This window comes from Canis aureus, chromosome 10, assembly GCF_053574225.1.
Source record: "Canis aureus isolate CA01 chromosome 10, VMU_Caureus_v.1.0, whole genome shotgun sequence".
Lineage (NCBI taxonomy): Eukaryota > Metazoa > Chordata > Mammalia > Carnivora > Canidae > Canis > Canis aureus.
Window position 1 is genome coordinate 42,335,123 of NC_135620.1, and position 22,089 is coordinate 42,357,211.

A 22,089-nucleotide genomic window follows, 5' to 3' on the forward strand; every position below is an offset into this window, starting at 1 on the left:
CCTACAGCCACTGTCCCCTGCTTGTAACGGGGACGTGCCCTCCGGTCCATAATGGTCTGTCATCAGGAGCAAAAGAAGACAACAAGGCCTCTCGGAGGAGAGTTTCCAAAAAGCAGGGAGCCTCCACAGACTCTGGGTTTCAGTGAGTGGCTTGCCCGTAGAAGTCACATAGCCACACCGGATCCACAAGGGAATCCATCTGGAGACCACTTCTCCTTTGGGACTCTGTTCCCTTGGCAGCGCTTCCATTGCTAGGCTTCAAGGGAACGGACCGGCTTGTAACTGGCAGACCCCACTAGGCATTTTCTTAAGGATATTGGCACTGGGACATCCACCAGTCTAATAGGGAAGGTATTATCTAGTGCTGCTTGATTATATTTCCGGATATGCCTGCTTCCTTTTCTGCCTACAGAGTTCCTATGTCCCTTCTTCTTGTTGTTGTACCGTGTGCTATGACTGCCATCACTTCACTCTGCTGGTTGTTTGTAGGTTTGTTTTTTCTCGACAGAACTCAGAGATACAGGGTAGGAGATGGGATCGGTCGTGTGCACCCTCAGCCTGACAGGCACATACGCACTGGCATCGAGGAGGACTATGGGTTGACTTCTCATGAGAGTAACAGAATCCTGAGGAGAAGAGTCATACGATCCACTCTTTCATCAGATTCTCTTCTGATTCCCTCCGTCTCGAAAGAAACCACAAATGCAAGAATGCTTGCAGAGAACGGTTTAATGAACAAAAGAATAAAAAACTTAATAAATAGAAAGCATCCCCACTCCCCCTGAATCACAGAGTGACGGTACACCTACTAGTATACAAAGAGAACCCAGTTGAGCCATAAATACAAATAAATAAATAAATAAATAAATAAATAAATAAATAAATAAACGAATGAGTAGGAAGTAGAGAGATGGGCAAGGTTATGTGAAAGTAAGCGGTGTTTGTCGACTTGACTTGATGGTGCTGCCCCGTCCTGAACACGTTGGACACCCGATTGCCTTCGTGTCACCGTGACGGCAGGCGTGAGCTTCTCTGAGGCGGCAGGACACGTGCAAGTGTGCTCTGATCAGTCAGGGAATGTCATTTCCGTGCGGACCCGGGCGGGTCTCATTTCCTCCTCCTGATTCTTTCTTGCAAGATTGTCGAGGAGAAGAAGGATCTCCCGATTTCTGCTCGGACCATCTCCCAGGCACACGGGCTGTGGTTCCTGTCTTGCAGGTAGAGGGAGATCCTTTGGAAGTAGGTCCTCAGGGTGGAGTCCTCATGCATGAGGGGGGTCTCGGCCAGCCCCGCCTCCTGCAGGGGACAGGCCTCCAGGTCATCCAGCTGCTCAGAGAGCCCCGAGCACAGTTCCTCCAGGAGAGTCATGTTCCAAGGAGCAGAGGACGTGTCCGGGCAGAAGAGGTGGAAGACCTTCTGGGTCATCACGTGGACCACAGAGAGGGCCTGCGCCTCCTGGAGCCGCTGGCCATCAAACAGCTCCTTGGGGAAGGCAAAGTCATTGGTGTAGTGGTCACAAGAGCCGGCGGAGAGTCTCCTCATCTGTCCCAGGAGCGTCAGGACCCTCCAGTTGCGCAGGCCGTGGGTGTCGGGCAGGTGGCAAGCCAGACAGCACAGGGAGTGGCAGCTGAGCAGCACCAGGGCCACCGAGAAGGAGCAGGGCAGGGCCATCGGGGATCCTGCAGGGGCTGTGGGCCTGGCTGCGCTGGGCAAGTGTGGGAACCGCGGCTTCAGCTTCTCTGAGCATCTTCCCTCGTGTGTGGGGCTTAAGTAGGCATCAGACGCGTTTTCCATTTCTGAACGTCTCCCTCACTTTCTACTTCTCTTTTTGCTTTCCTTTATGATGCACTTTCGACTGGCTCTAGAGCACTGTTTCCCAACTACATGGGCGTGCTTGTCATGACTGCCCTTGCCTCCAGAGTCTTCTGGATTGGCTTTTCACGCATCATCCAGAAAAGTTCGGAACCCGGATGCGCTGTCTCTAGAGTACAGTGTATGTCCCATGCTCCTATCTGAACTTTGGACATACACAACCCCGTGTCGCTTCACCCTTCTCATGTGAAGGCGACGCAGGGTTAAGGATGTCTAACGCTGGTAAACATGAAGGCCAATTGTTAGGCTTCCGACGTGGAATGGGATGGCCAACGTTGAAGAGGGACCTATCGAGTACTGATAGGTACATGATTTCTGATACGGAAAGCACATATGCAGGTGAACCATGTCTACAAAGACAAGAGAATGAACGCAGAGTCTCTCCCAATTTAGAACGATGCCGAACTGCTGATCGGAATCGAAGAGTTGAATTACTTCCTTGACATGTGTTTCTGCAGTAAGGCCATTTCATGTTGCCTCGGCTGACAAAGTGATCTCTTGCCTCACCTGCGACTCCGTACTCATCAAGGTGTTTTCAAAACTCCTTTTTTTCTGTTTCGCACTGCGTCCAGTTACTGATGCGTTGACTGACTTTCGTAAAGTCAAACGATCATGCAGAATCTCTTTGTTCTGAAATGCTGAAAGCCCACATCACCTCCAGGCTCACACAGAAGCCACATCCACAAAGCGCCAAAGGCAGCTCCCGAGTCAGCCAAGGCCACCTCTCCCAGTGACTTTGAGATCCAGGAACGGATGGAGAGAAAGTCCTCTGCTCACAGGGGCCTGTCATTCCTAGGTGTGTCGCCCTCCTCGGCACACATTTCAGGGCTCTTCCACTAATTCAACGGCCATGCTTCTTGTGTGGTACTCAAGAAAGCCCAAGGAGAGACAACAAACAGGAAGCAAGAAGCTTTGGCTGGGGCCCTCCCAGACTGAGCTTTGGAGAGCCTACAGACCACTGGACTATCTAAGACTAGTTCACAGAGCTCAGAATCTTGGAAGCCTTGTCACAGGGATTCCCTCAGGTGGCTGAAGGTTCATTTCCAGGGACACTATGCAGATACAGACCATGGAGGTGGGAGAAGTCTCTCTACTTCGTATTTTTTTTCTGCGCAGCTAACTACTCATAAAAGATATCTTGATTTTTAGAGAAAGAGAGAGAGAGAGAGAGAGAGTGAAAGCAATATAGAGAGCAGCGTGAGCAGGGGAGGAGAGGGAGTAGCAGACACCTACCTGAGAAGGAGCCCGATGACAGGCTCCATCCAAGGACCCTGGGACTGGCGATCCAGCCAAAGACAGATGCCTCATGGAACGAGCCACCCACGTGCCCCAGGGACAAGGAATCCTCTGCAGTCTCTGCGCTTGTGGGGAGCCTGGTGTGGGGTTCCATGCAACCGCCCTGAGATGAGGATCTCAGCTGAAACCAAGATCTGGCTGTTTAGCCGACCTTGCCAACCACATTGCCTACCTCGCTGCTCTTTGGAACACTGTATTTTCCAGAGGGGGAGAGAGACAGCGAGAGCGAGAGCGAGAGAGAGCGAGAGAGAGCGAGAGAGAAAAGCTGAGGAAATTGGCTTTTTACACTCTCTGAATCCGTTCCTCCTAGAAAACCTGTTTTTACCTCGGGAGATGAATCACACAGCAGGGGCAACCTGATGCACACAACACAAGCCAGGTGTCCAGGCCTGGTCACTATCTCAGTGCATTGCTGGCTGTAGGGGGCAGTCTTCTGCTGTAGAGCATCAGACAGACCACCGAGTCCAATCCTCCCGCTTTGTCTTTGCTTGTTCCTACAGCCACTGTCCCCTGCTTGTAACGGGGACGTGCCCTCCGGTCCATAATGGTCTGTCATCAGGAGCAAAAGAAGACAACAAGGCCTCTCGGAGGAGAGTTTCCAAAAAGGAGGGAGCCCCCACAGACTCTGGGCTTCAGTGAGTGGCTTGCCCGTAGAAGTCACATGGCCACACAGGATCCACAAGGGAATCCATCTGGAGACCACTTCTCCTTTGGGACTCTGTTCCCTTGGCAGCGCTTCCATTGCTAGGCTTCAAGGGAACGGACCGGCTTGTAACTGGCAGACCCCACTAGGCATTTTCTTAAGGATATTGGCACTGGGACATCCACCAGTCTAATAGGGAAGGTATTATCTAGTGCTGCTTGATTATATTTCCGGATATGCCTGCTTCCTTTTCTGCCTACAGAGTTCCTATGTCCCTTCTTCTTGTTGTTGTACCGTGTGCTATGACTGCCATCACTTCACTCTGCTGGTTGTTTGGAGGTTTGTTTTTTCTCGACAGAACTCAGAGATACAGGGTAGGAGATGGGATCGGTCGTGTGCACCCTCAGCCTGACAGGCACATACGCACTGGCATCGAGGAGGACTATGGGTTGACTTCTCATGAGAGTAACAGAATCCTGAGGAGAAGAGTCATACGATCCACTCTTTCATCAGATTCTCTTCTGATTCCCTCCGTCTCGAAAGAAACCACAAATGCAAGAATGCTTGCAGAGAACGGTTTAATGAACAAAAGAATAAAAAACTTAATAAATAGAAAGCATCCCCACTCCCCCTGAATCACAGAGTGACGGTACACCTACTAGTATACAAAGAGAACCCAGTTGAGCCATAAATACAAATAAATAAATAAATAAATAAATAAATAAATAAATAAATAAATAAGCGAATGTGTAGTAAGTAGAGAGATGGGCAAGGTTATGTGAAAGTAAGCGGTGTTTGTCGACTTGACTTGATGGTGCTGCCCCGTCCTGAACACGTTGGACACCCGATTGCCTTCGTGTCACCGTGACGGCAGGCGTGAGCTTCTCTGAGGCGGCAGGACACGTGCAAGTGTGCTCTGATCAGTCAGGGAATGTCATTTCCGTGCGGACCCGGGCGGGTCTCATTTCCTCCTCCTGATTCTTTCTTGCAAGATTGTCGAGGAGAAGAAGGATCTCCCGATTTCTGCTCGGACCATCTCCCAGGCACACGGGCTGTGGTTCCTGTCTTGCAGGTAGAGGGAGATCCTTTGGAAGTAGGTCCTCAGGGTGGAGTCCTCATGCATGAGGGGGGTCTCGGCCAGCCCCGCCTCCTGCAGGGGACAGGCCTCCAGGTCATCCAGCTGCTCAGAGAGCCCCGAGCACAGTTCCTCCAGGAGAGTCATGTTCCAAGGAGCAGAGGACGTGTCCGGGCAGAAGAGGTGGAAGACCTTCTGGGTCATCACGTGGACCACAGAGAGGGCCTGCGCCTCCTGGAGCCGCTGGCCATCAAACAGCTCCTTGGGGAAGGCAAAGTCATTGGTGTAGTGGTCACAAGAGCCGGCGGAGAGTCTCCTCATCTGTCCCAGGAGCGTCAGGACCCTCCAGTTGCGCAGGCCGTGGGTGTCGGGCAGGTGGCAAGCCAGACAGCACAGGGAGTGGCAGCTGAGCAGCACCAGGGCCACCGAGAAGGAGCAGGGCAGGGCCATCGGGGATCCTGCAGGGGCTGTGGGCCTGGCTGCGCTGGGCAAGTGTGGGAACCGCGGCTTCAGCTTCTCTGAGCATCTTCCCTCGTGTGTGGGGCTTAAGTAGGCATCAGACGCGTTTTCCATTTCTGAACGTCTCCCTCACTTTCTACTTCTCTTTTTGCTTTCCTTTATGATGCACTTTCGACTGGCTCTAGAGCACTGTTTCCCAACTACATGGGCGTGCTTGTCATGACTGCCCTTGCCTCCAGAGTCTTCTGGATTGGCTTTTCACGCATCATCCAGAAAAGTTCGGAACCCGGATGCGCTGTCTCTAGAGTACAGTGTATGTCCCATGCTCCTATCTGAACTTTGGACATACACAACCCCGTGTCGCTTCACCCTTCTCATGTGAAGGCGACGCAGGGTTAAGGATGTCTAACGCTGGTAAACATGAAGGCCAATTGTTAGGCTTCCGACGTGGAATGGGATGGCCAACGTTGAAGAGGGACCTATCGAGTACTGATAGGTACATGATTTCTGATACGGAAAGCACATATGCAGGTGAACCATGTCTACAAAGACAAGAGAATGAACGCAGAGTCTCTCCCAATTTAGAACGATGCCGAACTGCTGATCGGAATCGAAGAGTTGAATTACTTCCTTGACATGTGTTTCTGCAGTAAGGCCATTTCATGTTGCCTCGGCTGACAAAGTGATCTCTTGCCTCACCTGCGACTCCGTACTCATCAAGGTGTTTTCAAAACTCCTTTTTTTCTGTTTCGCACTGCGTCCAGTTACTGATGCGTTGACTGACTTTCGTAAAGTCAAACGATCATGCAGAATCTCTTTGTTCTGAAATGCTGAAAGCCCACATCACCTCCAGGCTCACACAGAAGCCACATCCACAAAGCGCCAAAGGCAGCTCCCGAGTCAGCCAAGGCCACCTCTCCCAGTGACTTTGAGATCCAGGAACGGATGGAGAGAAAGTCCTCTGCTCACAGGGGCCTGTCATTCCTAGGTGTGTCGCCCTCCTCGGCACACATTTCAGGGCTCTTCCACTAATTCAACGGCCATGCTTCTTGTGTGGTACTCAAGAAAGCCCAAGGAGAGACAACAAACAGGAAGCAAGAAGCTTTGGCTGGGGCCCTCCCAGACTGAGCTTTGGAGAGCCTACAGACCACTGGACTATCTAAGACTAGTTCACAGAGCTCAGAATCTTGGAAGCCTTGTCACAGGGATTCCCTCAGGTGGCTGAAGGTTCATTTCCAGGGACACTATGCAGATACAGACCATGGAGGTGGGAGAAGTCTCTCTACTTCGTATTTTTTTTCTGCGCAGCTAACTACTCGTAAAAGATATCTTGATTTTTAGAGAAAGAGAGAGAGAGAGAGAGAGAGAGAGAGTGAAAGCAATATAGAGAGCAGCGTGAGCAGGGGAGGAGAGGGAGTAGCAGACACCTACCTGAGAAGGAGCCCGATGACAGGCTCCATCCAAGGACCCTGGGACTGGCGATCCAGCCAAAGACAGATGCCTCATGGAACGAGCCACCCACGTGCCCCAGGGACAAGGAATCCTCTGCAGTCTCTGCGCTTGTGGGGAGCCTGGTGTGGGGTTCCATGCAACCGCCCTGAGATGAGGATCTCAGCTGAAACCAAGATCTGGCTGTTTAGCCGACCTTGCCAACCACATTGCCTACCTCGCTGCTCTTTGGAACACTGTATTTTCCAGAGGGGGAGAGAGACAGCGAGAGCGAGAGCGAGAGAGAGCGAGAGAGAGCGAGAGAGAAAAGCTGAGGAAATTGGCTTTTTACACTCTCTGAATCCGTTCCTCCTAGAAAACCTGTTTTTACCTCGGGAGATGAATCACACAGCAGGGGCAACCTGATGCACACAACACAAGCCAGGTGTCCAGGCCTGGTCACTATCTCAGTGCATTGCTGGCTGTAGGGGGCAGTCTTCTGCTGTAGAGCATCGGACAGACCACCGAGTCCAATCCTCCCGCTTTGTCTTTGCTTGTTCCTACAGCCACTGTCCCCTGCTTGTAACGGGGACGTGCCCTCCGGTCCATAATGGTCTGTCATCAGGAGCAAAAGAAGACAACAAGGCCTCTCGGAGGAGAGTTTCCAAAAAGGAGGGAGCCCCCACAGACTCTGGGCTTCAGTGAGTGGCTTGCCCGTAGAAGTCACATGGCCACACAGGATCCACAAGGGAATCCATCTGGAGACCACTTCTCCTTTGGGACTCTGTTCCCTTGGCAGCGCTTCCATTGCTAGGCTTCAAGGGAACGGACCGGCTTGTAACTGGCAGACCCCACTAGGCATTTTCTTAAGGATATTGGCACTGGGACATCCACCAGTCTAATAGGGAAGGTATTATCTAGTGCTGCTTGATTATATTTCCGGATATGCCTACTTCCTTTTCTGCCTACAGAGTTCCTATGTCCCTTCTTCTTGTTGTTGTACCGTGTGCTATGACTGCCATCACTTCAATCTGCTGGTTGTTTGGAGGTTTGTTTTTTCTCGACAGAACTCAGAGATACAGGGTAGGAGATGGGATCGTCGTGTGCACCCTCAGCCTGACAGGCACATACGCACTGGCATCGAGGAGGACTATGGGTTGACTTCTCATGAGAGTAACAGAATCCTGAGGAGAAGAGTCATACGATCCACTCTTTCATCAGATTCTCTTCTGATTCCCTCCGTCTCGAAAGAAACCACAAATGCAAGAATGCTTGCAGAGAACGGTTTAATGAACAAAAGAATAAAAAACTTAATAAATAGAAAGCATCCCCACTCCCCCTGAATCACAGAGTGACGGTACACCTACTAGTATACAAAGAGAACCCAGTTGAGCCATAAATACAAATAAATAAATAAATAAATAAATAAATAAATAAATAAATAAACGAATGAGTAGGAAGTAGAGAGATGGGCAAGGTTATGTGAAAGTAAGCGGTGTTTGTCGACTTGACTTGATGGTGCTGCCCCGTCCTGAACACGTTGGACACCCGATTGCCTTCGTGTCACCGTGACGGCAGGCGTGAGCTTCTCTGAGGCGGCAGGACACGTGCAAGTGTGCTCTGATCAGTCAGGGAATGTCATTTCCGTGCGGACCCGGGCGGGTCTCATTTCCTCCTCCTGATTCTTTCTTGCAAGATTGTCGAGGAGAAGAAGGATCTCCCGATTTCTGCTCGGACCATCTCCCAGGCACACGGGCTGTGGTTCCTGTCTTGCAGGTAGAGGGAGATCCTTTGGAAGTAGGTCCTCAAGGTGGAGTCCTCATGCATGAGGGGGGTCTCGGCCAGCCCCGCCTCCTGCAGGGGACAGGCCTCCAGGTCATCCAGCTGCTCAGAGAGCCCCGAGCACAGTTCCTCCAGGAGAGTCATGTTCCAAGGAGCAGAGGACGTGTCCGGGCAGAAGAGGTGGAAGACCTTCTGGGTCATCACGTGGACCACAGAGAGGGCCTGCGCCTCCTGGAGCCGCTGGCCATCAAACAGCTCCTTGGGGAAGGCAAAGTCATTGGTGTAGTGGTCACAAGAGCCGGCGGAGAGTCTCCTCATCTGTCCCAGGAGCGTCAGGACCCTCCAGTTGCGCAGGCCGTGGGTGTCGGGCAGGTGGCAAGCCAGACAGCACAGGGAGTGGCAGCTGAGCAGCACCAGGGCCACCGAGAAGGAGCAGGGCAGGGCCATCGGGGATCCTGCAGGGGCTGTGGGCCTGGCTGCGCTGGGCAAGTGTGGGAACCGCGGCTTCAGCTTCTCTGAGCATCTTCCCTCGTGTGTGGGGCTTAAGTAGGCATCAGACGCGTTTTCCATTTCTGAACGTCTCCCTCACTTTCTACTTCTCTTTTTGCTTTCCTTTATGATGCACTTTCGACTGGCTCTAGAGCACTGTTTCCCAACTACATGGGCGTGCTTGTCATGACTGCCCTTGCCTCCAGAGTCTTCTGGATTGGCTTTTCACGCATCATCCAGAAAAGTTCGGAACCCGGATGCGCTGTCTCTAGAGTACAGTGTATGTCCCATGCTCCTATCTGAACTTTGGACATACACAACCCCGTGTCGCTTCACCCTTCTCATGTGAAGGCGACGCAGGGTTAAGGATGTCTAACGCTGGTAAACATGAAGGCCAATTGTTAGGCTTCCGACGTGGAATGGGATGGCCAACGTTGAAGAGGGACCTATCGAGTACTGATAGGTACATGATTTCTGATACGGAAAGCACATATGCAGGTGAACCATGTCTACAAAGACAAGAGAATGAACGCAGAGTCTCTCCCAATTTAGAACGATGCCGAACTGCTGATCGGAATCGAAGAGTTGAATTACTTCCTTGACATGTGTTTCTGCAGTAAGGCCATTTCATGTTGCCTCGGCTGACAAAGTGATCTCTTGCCTCACCTGCGACTCCGTACTCATCAAGGTGTTTTCAAAACTCCTTTTTTTCTGTTTCGCACTGCGTCCAGTTACTGATGCGTTGACTGACTTTCGTAAAGTCAAACGATCATGCAGAATCTCTTTGTTCTGAAATGCTGAAAGCCCACATCACCTCCAGGCTCACACAGAAGCCACATCCACAAAGCGCCAAAGGCAGCTCTCGAGTCAGCCAAGGCCACCTCTCCCAGTGACTTTGAGATCCAGGAACGGATGGAGAGAAAGTCCTCTGCTCACAGGGGCCTGTCATTCCTAGGTGTGTCGCCCTCCTCGGCACACATTTCAGGGCTCTTCCACTAATTCAACGGCCATGCTTCTTGTGTGGTACTCAAGAAAGCCCAAGGAGAGACAACAAACAGGAAGCAAGAAGCTTTGGCTGGGGCCCTCCCAGACTGAGCTTTGGAGAGCCTACAGACCACTGGACTATCTAAGACTAGTTCACAGAGCTCAGAATCTTGGAAGCCTTGTCACAGGGATTCCCTCAGGTGGCTGAAGGTTCATTTCCAGGGACACTATGCAGATACAGACCATGGAGGTGGGAGAAGTCTCTCTACTTCGTATTTTTTTTCTGCGCAGCTAACTACTCGTAAAAGATATCTTGATTTTTAGAGAAAGAGAGAAAGAGAGAGAGAGAGAGAGAGAGAGAGAAAGCAATATAGAGAGCAGCGTGAGCAGGGGAGGAGAGGGAGTAGCAGACACCTACCTGAGAAGGAGCCCGATGACAGGCTCCATCCAAGGACCCTGGGACTGGCGATCCAGCCAAAGACAGATGCCTCATGGAACGAGCCACCCACGTGCCCCAGGGACAAGGAATCCTCTGCAGTCTCTGCGCTTGTGGGGAGCCTGGTGTGGGGTTCCATGCAACCGCCCTGAGATGAGGATCTCAGCTGAAACCAAGATCTGGCTGTTTAGCCGACCTTGCCAACCACATTGCCTACCTCGCTGCTCTTTGGAACACTGTATTTTCCAGAGGGGGAGAGAGACAGCGAGAGCGAGAGCGAGAGAGAGCGAGAGAGAAAAGCTGAGGAAATTGGCTTTTTACACTCTCTGAATCCGTTCCTCCTAGAAAACCTGTTTTTACCTCGGGAGATGAATCACACAGCAGGGGCAAGCTGATGCACACAACACAAGCCAGGTGTCCAGGCCTGGTCACTATCTCAGTGCATTGCTGGCTGTAGGGGGCAGTCTTCTGCTGTAGAGCATCGGACAGACCACCGAGTCCAATCCTCCTGCTTTGTCTTTGCTTGTTCCTACAGCCACTGTCCCCTGCTTGTAACGGGGACGTGCCCTCCGGTCCATAATGGTCTGTCATCAGGAGCAAAAGAAGACAACAAGGCCTCTCGGAGGAGAGTTTCCAAAAAGCAGGGAGCCTCCACAGACTCTGGGTTTCAGTGAGTGGCTTGCCCGTAGAAGTCACATAGCCACACCGGATCCACAAGGGAATCCATCTGGAGACCACTTCTCCTTTGGGACTCTGTTCCCTTGGCAGCGCTTCCATTGCTAGGCTTCAAGGGAACGGACCGGCTTGTAACTGGCAGACCCCACTAGGCATTTTCTTAAGGATATTGGCACTGGGACATCCACCAGTCTAATAGGGAAGGTATTATCTAGTGCTGCTTGATTATATTTCCGGATATGCCTGCTTCCTTTTCTGCCTACAGAGTTCCTATGTCCCTTCTTCTTGTTGTTGTACCGTGTGCTATGACTGCCATCACTTCACTCTGCTGGTTGTTTGTAGGTTTGTTTTTTCTCGACAGAACTCAGAGATACAGGGTAGGAGATGGGATCGGTCGTGTGCACCCTCAGCCTGACAGGCACATACGCACTGGCATCGAGGAGGACTATGGGTTGACTTCTCATGAGAGTAACAGAATCCTGAGGAGAAGAGTCATACGATCCACTCTTTCATCAGATTCTCTTCTGATTCCCTCCGTCTCGAAAGAAACCACAAATGCAAGAATGCTTGCAGAGAACGGTTTAATGAACAAAAGAATAAAAAACTTAATAAATAGAAAGCATCCCCACTCCCCCTGAATCACAGAGTGACGGTACACCTACTAGTATACAAAGAGAACCCAGTTGAGCCATAAATACAAATAAATAAATAAATAAATAAATAAATAAATAAATAAATAAATAAACGAATGAGTAGGAAGTAGAGAGATGGGCAAGGTTATGTGAAAGTAAGCGGTGTTTGTCGACTTGACTTGATGGTGCTGCCCCGTCCTGAACACGTTGGACACCCGATTGCCTTCGTGTCACCGTGACGGCAGGCGTGAGCTTCTCTGAGGCGGCAGGACACGTGCAAGTGTGCTCTGATCAGTCAGGGAATGTCATTTCCGTGCGGACCCGGGCGGGTCTCATTTCCTCCTCCTGATTCTTTCTTGCAAGATTGTCGAGGAGAAGAAGGATCTCCCGATTTCTGCTCGGACCATCTCCCAGGCACACGGGCTGTGGTTCCTGTCTTGCAGGTAGAGGGAGATCCTTTGGAAGTAGGTCCTCAGGGTGGAGTCCTCATGCATGAGGGGGGTCTCGGCCAGCCCCGCCTCCTGCAGGGGACAGGCCTCCAGGTCATCCAGCTGCTCAGAGAGCCCCGAGCACAGTTCCTCCAGGAGAGTCATGTTCCAAGGAGCAGAGGACGTGTCCGGGCAGAAGAGGTGGAAGACCTTCTGGGTCATCACGTGGACCACAGAGAGGGCCTGCGCCTCCTGGAGCCGCTGGCCATCAAACAGCTCCTTGGGGAAGGCAAAGTCATTGGTGTAGTGGTCACAAGAGCCGGCGGAGAGTCTCCTCATCTGTCCCAGGAGCGTCAGGACCCTCCAGTTGCGCAGGCCGTGGGTGTCGGGCAGGTGGCAAGCCAGACAGCACAGGGAGTGGCAGCTGAGCAGCACCAGGGCCACCGAGAAGGAGCAGGGCAGGGCCATCGGGGATCCTGCAGGGGCTGTGGGCCTGGCTGCGCTGGGCAAGTGTGGGAACCGCGGCTTCAGCTTCTCTGAGCATCTTCCCTCGTGTGTGGGGCTTAAGTAGGCATCAGACGCGTTTTCCATTTCTGAACGTCTCCCTCACTTTCTACTTCTCTTTTTGCTTTCCTTTATGATGCACTTTCGACTGGCTCTAGAGCACTGTTTCCCAACTACATGGGCGTGCTTGTCATGACTGCCCTTGCCTCCAGAGTCTTCTGGATTGGCTTTTCACGCATCATCCAGAAAAGTTCGGAACCCGGATGCGCTGTCTCTAGAGTACAGTGTATGTCCCATGCTCCTATCTGAACTTTGGACATACACAACCCCGTGTCGCTTCACCCTTCTCATGTGAAGGCGACGCAGGGTTAAGGATGTCTAACGCTGGTAAACATGAAGGCCAATTGTTAGGCTTCCGACGTGGAATGGGATGGCCAACGTTGAAGAGGGACCTATCGAGTACTGATAGGTACATGATTTCTGATACGGAAAGCACATATGCAGGTGAACCATGTCTACAAAGACAAGAGAATGAACGCAGAGTCTCTCCCAATTTAGAACGATGCCGAACTGCTGATCGGAATCGAAGAGTTGAATTACTTCCTTGACATGTGTTTCTGCAGTAAGGCCATTTCATGTTGCCTCGGCTGACAAAGTGATCTCTTGCCTCACCTGCGACTCCGTACTCATCAAGGTGTTTTCAAAACTCCTTTTTTTCTGTTTCGCACTGCGTCCAGTTACTGATGCGTTGACTGACTTTCGTAAAGTCAAACGATCATGCAGAATCTCTTTGTTCTGAAATGCTGAAAGCCCACATCACCTCCAGGCTCACACAGAAGCCACATCCACAAAGCGCCAAAGGCAGCTCCCGAGTCAGCCAAGGCCACCTCTCCCAGTGACTTTGAGATCCAGGAACGGATGGAGAGAAAGTCCTCTGCTCACAGGGGCCTGTCATTCCTAGGTGTGTCGCCCTCCTCGGCACACATTTCAGGGCTCTTCCACTAATTCAACGGCCATGCTTCTTGTGTGGTACTCAAGAAAGCCCAAGGAGAGACAACAAACAGGAAGCAAGAAGCTTTGGCTGGGGCCCTCCCAGACTGAGCTTTGGAGAGCCTACAGACCACTGGACTATCTAAGACTAGTTCACAGAGCTCAGAATCTTGGAAGCCTTGTCACAGGGATTCCCTCAGGTGGCTGAAGGTTCATTTCCAGGGACACTATGCAGATACAGACCATGGAGGTGGGAGAAGTCTCTCTACTTCGTATTTTTTTTCTGCGCAGCTAACTACTCATAAAAGATATCTTGATTTTTAGAGAAAGAGAGAGAGAGAGAGAGAGAGAGAGAGAGTGAAAGCAATATAGAGAGCAGCGTGAGCAGGGGAGGAGAGGGAGTAGCAGACACCTACCTGAGAAGGAGCCCGATGACAGGCTCCATCCAAGGACCCTGGGACTGGCGATCCAGCCAAAGACAGATGCCTCATGGAACGAGCCACCCACGTGCCCCAGGGACAAGGAATCCTCTGCAGTCTCTGCGCTTGTGGGGAGCCTGGTGTGGGGTTCCATGCAACCGCCCTGAGATGAGGATCTCAGCTGAAACCAAGATCTGGCTGTTTAGCCGACCTTGCCAACCACATTGCCTACCTCGCTGCTCTTTGGAACACTGTATTTTCCAGAGGGGGAGAGAGACAGCGAGAGCGAGAGCGAGAGAGAGCGAGAGAGAGCGAGAGAGAAAAGCTGAGGAAATTGGCTTTTTACACTCTCTGAATCCGTTCCTCCTAGAAAACCTGTTTTTACCTCGGGAGATGAATCACACAGCAGGGGCAACCTGATGCACACAACACAAGCCAGGTGTCCAGGCCTGGTCACTATCTCAGTGCATTGCTGGCTGTAGGGGGCAGTCTTCTGCTGTAGAGCATCGGACAGACCACCGAGTCCAATCCTCCCACTTTGTCTTTGCTTGTTCCTACAGCCACTGTCCCCTGCTTGTAACGGGGACGTGCCCTCCGGTCCATAATGGTCTGTCATCAGGAGCAAAAGAAGACAACAAGGCCTCTCGGAGGAGAGTTTCCAAAAAGGAGGGAGCCCCCACAGACTCTGGGCTTCAGTGAGTGGCTTGCCCGTAGAAGTCACATGGCCACACAGGATCCACAAGGGAATCCATCTGGAGACCACTTCTCCTTTGGGACTCTGTTCCCTTGGCAGCGCTTCCATTGCTAGGCTTCAAGGGAACGGACCGGCTTGTAACTGGCAGACCCCACTAGGCATTTTCTTAAGGATATTGGCACTGGGACATCCACCAGTCTAATAGGGAAGGTATTATCTAGTGCTGCTTGATTATATTTCCGGATATGCCTACTTCCTTTTCTGCCTACAGAGTTCCTATGTCCCTTCTTCTTGTTGTTGTACCGTGTGCTATGACTGCCATCACTTCACTCTGCTGGTTGTTTGGAGGTTTGTTTTTTCTCGACAGAACTCAGAGATACAGGGTAGGAGATGGGATCGGTCGTGTGCACCCTCAGCCTGACAGGCACATACGCACTGGCATCGAGGAGGACTATGGGTTGACTTCTCATGAGAGTAACAGAATCCTGAGGAGAAGAGTCATACGATCCACTCTTTCATCAGATTCTCTTCTGATTCCCTCCGTCTCGAAAGAAACCACAAATGCAAGAATGCTTGCAGAGAACGGTTTAATGAACAAAAGAATAAAAAACTTAATAAATAGAAAGCATCCCCACTCCCCCTGAATCACAGAGTGACGGTACACCTACTAGTATACAAAGAGAACCCAGTTGAGCCATAAATACAAATAAATAAATAAATAAATAAATAAATAAATAAATAAATAAATAAACGAATGAGTAGGAAGTAGAGAGATGGGCAAGGTTATGTGAAAGTAAGCGGTGTTTGTCGACTTGACTTGATGGTGCTGCCCCGTCCTGAACACGTTGGACACCCGATTGCCTTCGTGTCACCGTGACGGCAGGCGTGAGCTTCTCTGAGGCGGCAGGACACGTGCAAGTGTGCTCTGATCAGTCAGGGAATGTCATTTCCGTGCGGACCCGGGCGGGTCTCATTTCCTCCTCCTGATTCTTTCTTGCAAGATTGTCGAGGAGAAGAAGGATCTCCCGATTTCTGCTCGGACCATCTCCCAGGCACACGGGCTGTGGTTCCTGTCTTGCAGGTAGAGGGAGATCCTTTGGAAGTAGGTCCTCAGGGTGGAGTCCTCATGCATGAGGGGGGTCTCGGCCAGCCCCGCCTCCTGCAGGGGACAGGCCTCCAGGTCATCCAGCTGCTCAGAGAGCCCCGAGCACAGTTCCTCCAGGAGAGTCATGTTCCAAGGAGCAGAGGACGTGTCCGGGCAGAAGAGGTGGAAGACCTTCTGGGTCATCACGTGGACCACAGAGAGGGCCTGCGCCTCCTGGAGCCGCTGGCCATCAAACAGCTCCTTGGGGAAGGCAAAGTCATTGGTGTAGTGGTCACAAGAGCCGGCGGAGAGTCTCCTCATCTGTCCCAGGAGCGTCAGGACCCTCCAGTTGCGCAGGCCGTGGGTGTCGGGCAGGTGGCAAGCCAGACAGCACAGGGAGTGGCAGCTGAGCAGCACCAGGGCCACCGAGAAGGAGCAGGGCAGGGCCATCGGGGATCCTGCAGGGGCTGTGGGCCTGGCTGCGCTGGGCAAGTGTGGGAACCGCGGCTTCAGCTTCTCTGAGCATCTTCCCTCGTGTGTGGGGCTTAAGTAGGCATCAGACGCGTTTTCCATTTCTGAACGTCTCCCTCACTTTCTACTTCTCTTTTTGCTTTCCTTTATGATGCACTTTCGACTGGCTCTAGAGCACTGTTTCCCAACTACATGGGCGTGCTTGTCATGACTGCCCTTGCCTCCAGAGTCTTCTGGATTGGCTTTTCACGCATCATCCAGAAAAGTTCGGAACCCGGATGCGCTGTCTCTAGAGTACAGTGTATGTCCCATGCTCCTATCTGAACTTTGGACATACACAACCCCGTGTCGCTTCACCCTTCTCATGTGAAGGCGACGCAGGGTTAAGGATGTCTAACGCTGGTAAACATGAAGGCCAATTGTTAGGCTTCCGACGTGGAATGGGATGGCCAACGTTGAAGAGGGACCTATCGAGTACTGATAGGTACATGATTTCTGATACGGAAAGCACATATGCAGGTGAACCATGTCTACAAAGACAAGAGAATGAACGCAGAGTCTCTCCCAATTTAGAACGATGCCGAACTGCTGATCGGAATCGAAGAGTTGAATTACTTCCTTGACATGTGTTTCTGCAGTAAGGCCATTTCATGTTGCCTCGGCTGACAAAGTGATCTCTTGCCTCACCTGCGACTCCGTACTCATCAAGGTGTTTTCAAAACTCCTTTTTTTCTGTTTCGCACTGCGTCCAGTTACTGATGCGTTGACTGACTTTCGTAAAGTCAAACGATCATGCAGAATCTCTTTGTTCTGAAATGCTGAAAGCCCACATCACCTCCAGGCTCACACAGAAGCCACATCCACAAAGCGCCAAAGGCAGCTCCCGAGTCAGCCAAGGCCACCTCTCCCAGTGACTTTGAGATCCAGGAACGGATGGAGAGAAAGTCCTCTGCTCACAGGGGCCTGTCATTCCTAGGTGTGTCGCCCTCCTCGGCACACATTTCAGGGCTCTTCCACTAATTCAACGGCCATGCTTCTTGTGTGGTACTCAAGAAAGCCCAAGGAGAGACAACAAACAGGAAGCAAGAAGCTTTGGCTGGGGCCCTCCCAGACTGAGCTTTGGAGAGCCTACAGACCACTGGACTATCTAAGACTAGTTCACAGAGCTCAGAATCTTGGAAGCCTTGTCACAGGGATTCCCTCAGGTGGCTGAAGGTTCATTTCCAGGGACACTATGCAGATACAGACCATGGAGGTGGGAGAAGTCTCTCTACTTCGTATTTTTTTTCTGCGCAGCTAACTACTCATAAAAGATATCTTGATTTTTAGAGAAAGAGAGAGAGAGAGAGAGAGAGAGAGAGAGAGAGAGTGAAAGCAATATAGAGAGCAGCGTGAGCAGGGGAGGAGAGGGAGTAGCAGACACCTACCTGAGAAGGAGCCCGATGACAGGCTCCATCCAAGGACCCTGGGACTGGCGATCCAGCCAAAGACAGATGCCTCATGGAACGAGCCACCCACGTGCCCCAGGGACAAGGAATCCTCTGCAGTCTCTGCGCTTGTGGGGAGCCTGGTGTGGGGTTCCATGCAACCGCCCTGAGATGAGGATCTCAGCTGAAACCAAGATCTGGCTGTTTAGCCGACCTTGCCAACCACATTGCCTACCTCGCTGCTCTTTGGAACACTGTATTTTCCAGAGGGGGAGAGAGACAGCGAGAGCGAGAGCGAGAGAGAGCGAGAGAGAGCGAGAGAGAAAAGCTGAGGAAATTGGCTTTTTACACTCTCTGAATCCGTTCCTCCTAGAAAACCTGTTTTTACCTCGGGAGATGAATCACACAGCAGGGGCAACCTGATGCACACAACACAAGCCAGGTGTCCAGGCCTGGTCACTATCTCAGTGCATTGCTGGCTGTAGGGGGCAGTCTTCTGCTGTAGAGCATCGGACAGACCACCGAGTCCAATCCTCCCACTTTGTCTTTGCTTGTTCCTACAGCCACTGTCCCCTGCTTGTAACGGGGACGTGCCCTCCGGTCCATAATGGTCTGTCATCAGGAGCAAAAGAAGACAACAAGGCCTCTCGGAGGAGAGTTTCCAAAAAGGAGGGAGCCCCCACAGACTCTGGGCTTCAGTGAGTGGCTTGCCCGTAGAAGTCACATGGCCACACAGGATCCACAAGGGAATCCATCTGGAGACCACTTCTCCTTTGGGACTCTGTTCCCTTGGCAGCGCTTCCATTGCTAGGCTTCAAGGGAACGGACCGGCTTGTAACTGGCAGACCCCACTAGGCATTTTCTTAAGGATATTGGCACTGGGACATCCACCAGTCTAATAGGGAAGGTATTATCTAGTGCTGCTTGATTATATTTCCGGATATGCCTGCTTCCTTTTCTGCCTACAGAGTTCCTATGTCCCTTCTTCTTGTTGTTGTACCGTGTGCTATGACTGCCATCACTTCACTCTGCTGGTTGTTTGGAGGTTTGTTTTTTCTCGACAGAACTCAGAGATACAGGGTAGGAGATGGGATCGGTCGTGTGCACCCTCAGCCTGACAGGCACATACGCACTGGCATCGAGGAGGACTATGGGTTGACTTCTCATGAGAGTAACAGAATCCTGAGGAGAAGAGTCATACGATCCACTCTTTCATCAGATTCTCTTCTGATTCCCTCCGTCTCGAAAGAAACCACAAATGCAAGAATGCTTGCAGAGAACGGTTTAATGAACAAAAGAATAAAAAACTTAATAAATAGAAAGCATCCCCACTCCCCCTGAATCACAGAGTGACGGTACACCTACTAGTATACAAAGAGAACCCAGTTGAGCCATAAATACAAATAAATAAATAAATAAATAAATAAATAAATAAATAAATAAATAAACGAATGAGTAGGAAGTAGAGAGATGGGCAAGGTTATGTGAAAGTAAGCGGTGTTTGTCGACTTGACTTGATGGTGCTGCCCCGTCCTGAACACGTTGGACACCCGATTGCCTTCGTGTCACCGTGACGGCAGGCGTGAGCTTCTCTGAGGCGGCAGGACACGTGCAAGTGTGCTCTGATCAGTCAGGGAATGTCATTTCCGTGCGGACCCGGGCGGGTCTCATTTCCTCCTCCTGATTCTTTCTTGCAAGATTGTCGAGGAGAAGAAGGATCTCCCGATTTCTGCTCGGACCATCTCCCAGGCACACGGGCTGTGGTTCCTGTCTTGCAGGTAGAGGGAGATCCTTTGGAAGTAGGTCCTCAGGGTGGAGTCCTCATGCATGAGGGGGGTATCGGCCAGCCCCGCCTCCTGCAGGGGACAGGCCTCCAGGTCATCCAGCTGCTCAGAGAGCCCCGAGCACAGTTCCTCCAGGAGAGTCATGTTCCAAGGAGCAGAGGACGTGTCCGGGCAGAAGAGGTGGAAGACCTTCTGGGTCATCACGTGGACCACAGAGAGGGCCTGCGCCTCCTGGAGCCGCTGGCCATCAAACAGCTCCTTGGGGAAGGCAAAGTCATTGGTGTAGTGGTCACAAGAGCCGGCGGAGAGTCTCCTCATCTGTCCCAGGAGCGTCAGGACCCTCCAGTTGCGCAGGCCGTGGGTGTCGGGCAGGTGGCAAGCCAGACAGCACAGGGAGTGGCAGCTGAGCAGCACCAGGGCCACCGAGAAGGAGCAGGGCAGGGCCATCGGGGATCCTGCAGGGGCTGTGGGCCTGGCTGCGCTGGGCAAGTGTGGGAACCGCGGCTTCAGCTTCTCTGAGCATCTTCCCTCGTGTGTGGGGCTTAAGTAGGCATCAGACGCGTTTTCCATTTCTGAACGTCTCCCTCACTTTCTACTTCTCTTTTTGCTTTCCTTTATGATGCACTTTCGACTGGCTCTAGAGCACTGTTTCCCAACTACATGGGCGTGCTTGTCATGACTGCCCTTGCCTCCAGAGTCTTCTGGATTGGCTTTTCACGCATCATCCAGAAAAGTTCGGAACCCGGATGCGCTGTCTCTAGAGTACAGTGTATGTCCCATGCTCCTATCTGAACTTTGGACATACACAACCCCGTGTCGCTTCACCCTTCTCATGTGAAGGCGACGCAGGGTTAAGGATGTCTAACGCTGGTAAACATGAAGGCCAATTGTTAGGCTTCCGACGTGGAATGGGATGGCCAACGTTGAAGAGGGACCTATCGAGTACTGATAGGTACATGATTTCTGATACGGAAAGCACATATGCAGGTGAACCATGTCTACAAAGACAAGAGAATGAACGCAGAGTCTCTCCCAATTTAGAACGATGCCGAACTGCTGATCGGAATCGAAGAGTTGAATTACTTCCTTGACATGTGTTTCTGCAGTAAGGCCATTTCATGTTGCCTCGGCTGACAAAGTGATCTCTTGCCTCACCTGCGACTCCGTACTCATCAAGGTGTTTTCAAAACTCCTTTTTTTCTGTTTCGCACTGCGTCCAGTTACTGATGCGTTGACTGACTTTCGTAAAGTCAAACGATCATGCAGAATCTCTTTGTTCTGAAATGCTGAAAGCCCACATCACCTCCAGGCTCACACAGAAGCCACATCCACAAAGCGCCAAAGGCAGCTCCCGAGTCAGCCAAGGCCACCTCTCCCAGTGACTTTGAGATCCAGGAACGGATGGAGAGAAAGTCCTCTGCTCACAGGGGCCTGTCATTCCTAGGTGTGTCGCCCTCCTCGGCACACATTTCAGGGCTCTTCCACTAATTCAACGGCCATGCTTCTTGTGTGGTACTCAAGAAAGCCCAAGGAGAGACAACAAACAGGAAGCAAGAAGCTTTGGCTGGGGCCCTCCCAGACTGAGCTTTGGAGAGCCTACAGACCACTGGACTATCTAAGACTAGTTCACAGAGCTCAGAATCTTGGAAGCCTTGTCACAGGGATTCCCTCAGGTGGCTGAAGGTTCATTTCCAGGGACACTATGCAGATACAGACCATGGAGGTGGGAGAAGTCTCTCTACTTCGTATTTTTTTTCTGCGCAGCTAACTACTCATAAAAGATATCTTGATTTTTAGAGAAAGAGAGAGAGAGAGAGAGAGAGAGAGAGAGAGAGAGAGTGAAAGCAATATAGAGAGCAGCGTGAGCAGGGGAGGAGAGGGAGTAGCAGACACCTACCTGAGAAGGAGCCCGATGACAGGCTCCATCCAAGGACCCTGGGACTGGCGATCCAGCCAAAGACAGATGCCTCATGGAACGAGCCACCCACGTGCCCCAGGGACAAGGAATCCTCTGCAGTCTCTGCGCTTGTGGGGAGCCTGGTGTGGGGTTCCATGCAACCGCCCTGAGATGAGGATCTCAGCTGAAACCAAGATCTGGCTGTTTAGCCGACCTTGCCAACCACATTGCCTACCTCGCTGCTCTTTGGAACACTGTATTTTCCAGAGGGGGAGAGAGACAGCGAGAGCGAGAGCGAGAGAGAGCGAGAGAGAGCGAGAGAGAAAAGCTGAGGAAATTGGCTTTTTACACTCTCTGAATCCGTTCCTCCTAGAAAACCTGTTTTTACCTCGGGAGATGAATCACACAGCAGGGGCAACCTGATGCACACAACACAAGCCAGGTGTCCAGGCCTGGTCACTATCTCAGTGCATTGCTGGCTGTAGGGGGCAGTCTTCTGCTGTAGAGCATCGGACAGACCACCGAGTCCAATCCTCCCACTTTGCCTTTGCTTGTTCCTACAGCCACTGTCCCCTGCTTGTAACGGGGACGTGCCCTCCGGTCCATAATGGTCTGTCATC

The 22,089-nt window shown here is 51.7% G+C and overlaps 6 protein-coding genes and 1 long non-coding RNA gene across 7 annotated transcripts in view; 1 reads left to right on the forward strand and 6 right to left on the reverse strand.

Annotated features, from left to right (window-relative positions):
- LOC144322277 (uncharacterized) overlaps positions 1–22,089 on the forward strand; it is a 192,224-nt gene that overhangs the window by 42,217 nt on the left and 127,918 nt on the right. The gene's annotated exons all lie outside the window — the stretch shown is intronic.
- On the reverse strand, positions 1,108–1,671 carry LOC144321676 (interferon alpha-1/2). Its single transcript, XM_077910955.1, has one exon. The coding sequence runs from the start codon at positions 1,669–1,671 to the stop codon at positions 1,108–1,110; it is 564 nt and encodes a 187-aa protein (XP_077767081.1).
- On the reverse strand, positions 4,773–5,336 carry LOC144321677 (interferon alpha-1/2). Its single transcript, XM_077910956.1, has one exon. It carries the CDS (start codon positions 5,334–5,336, stop codon positions 4,773–4,775), a length of 564 nt encoding a protein of 187 aa, XP_077767082.1.
- LOC144321678 (interferon alpha-1/2) lies at positions 8,439–9,002 on the reverse strand. The gene has a single exon (XM_077910957.1). It carries the CDS (start codon positions 9,000–9,002, stop codon positions 8,439–8,441), a length of 564 nt encoding a protein of 187 aa, XP_077767083.1.
- LOC144321679 (interferon alpha-1/2) lies at positions 12,104–12,667 on the reverse strand. The gene has a single exon (XM_077910958.1). It carries the CDS (start codon positions 12,665–12,667, stop codon positions 12,104–12,106), a length of 564 nt encoding a protein of 187 aa, XP_077767084.1.
- LOC144321680 (interferon alpha-1/2) lies at positions 15,777–16,340 on the reverse strand. The gene has a single exon (XM_077910959.1). It carries the CDS (start codon positions 16,338–16,340, stop codon positions 15,777–15,779), a length of 564 nt encoding a protein of 187 aa, XP_077767085.1.
- Positions 19,456–20,019, reverse strand: LOC144321681 (interferon alpha-1/2-like). The gene has a single exon (XM_077910960.1). The coding sequence runs from the start codon at positions 20,017–20,019 to the stop codon at positions 19,456–19,458; it is 564 nt and encodes a 187-aa protein (XP_077767086.1).

What these genes read in the sequence shown, in the direction of transcription:
- LOC144321681 (XM_077910960.1), bottom strand. Translation starts at nt 20,019, where the DNA reads ATGGCCCTGCCCTGCTCCTTCTCGGTGGCCCTGGTGCTGCTCAGCTGC.
- LOC144321676 (XM_077910955.1), bottom strand. Translation starts at nt 1,671, where the DNA reads ATGGCCCTGCCCTGCTCCTTCTCGGTGGCCCTGGTGCTGCTCAGCTGC.
- LOC144321678 (XM_077910957.1), bottom strand. Translation starts at nt 9,002, where the DNA reads ATGGCCCTGCCCTGCTCCTTCTCGGTGGCCCTGGTGCTGCTCAGCTGC.
- LOC144321677 (XM_077910956.1), bottom strand. Translation starts at nt 5,336, where the DNA reads ATGGCCCTGCCCTGCTCCTTCTCGGTGGCCCTGGTGCTGCTCAGCTGC.
- LOC144321680 (XM_077910959.1), bottom strand. Translation starts at nt 16,340, where the DNA reads ATGGCCCTGCCCTGCTCCTTCTCGGTGGCCCTGGTGCTGCTCAGCTGC.
- LOC144321679 (XM_077910958.1), bottom strand. Translation starts at nt 12,667, where the DNA reads ATGGCCCTGCCCTGCTCCTTCTCGGTGGCCCTGGTGCTGCTCAGCTGC.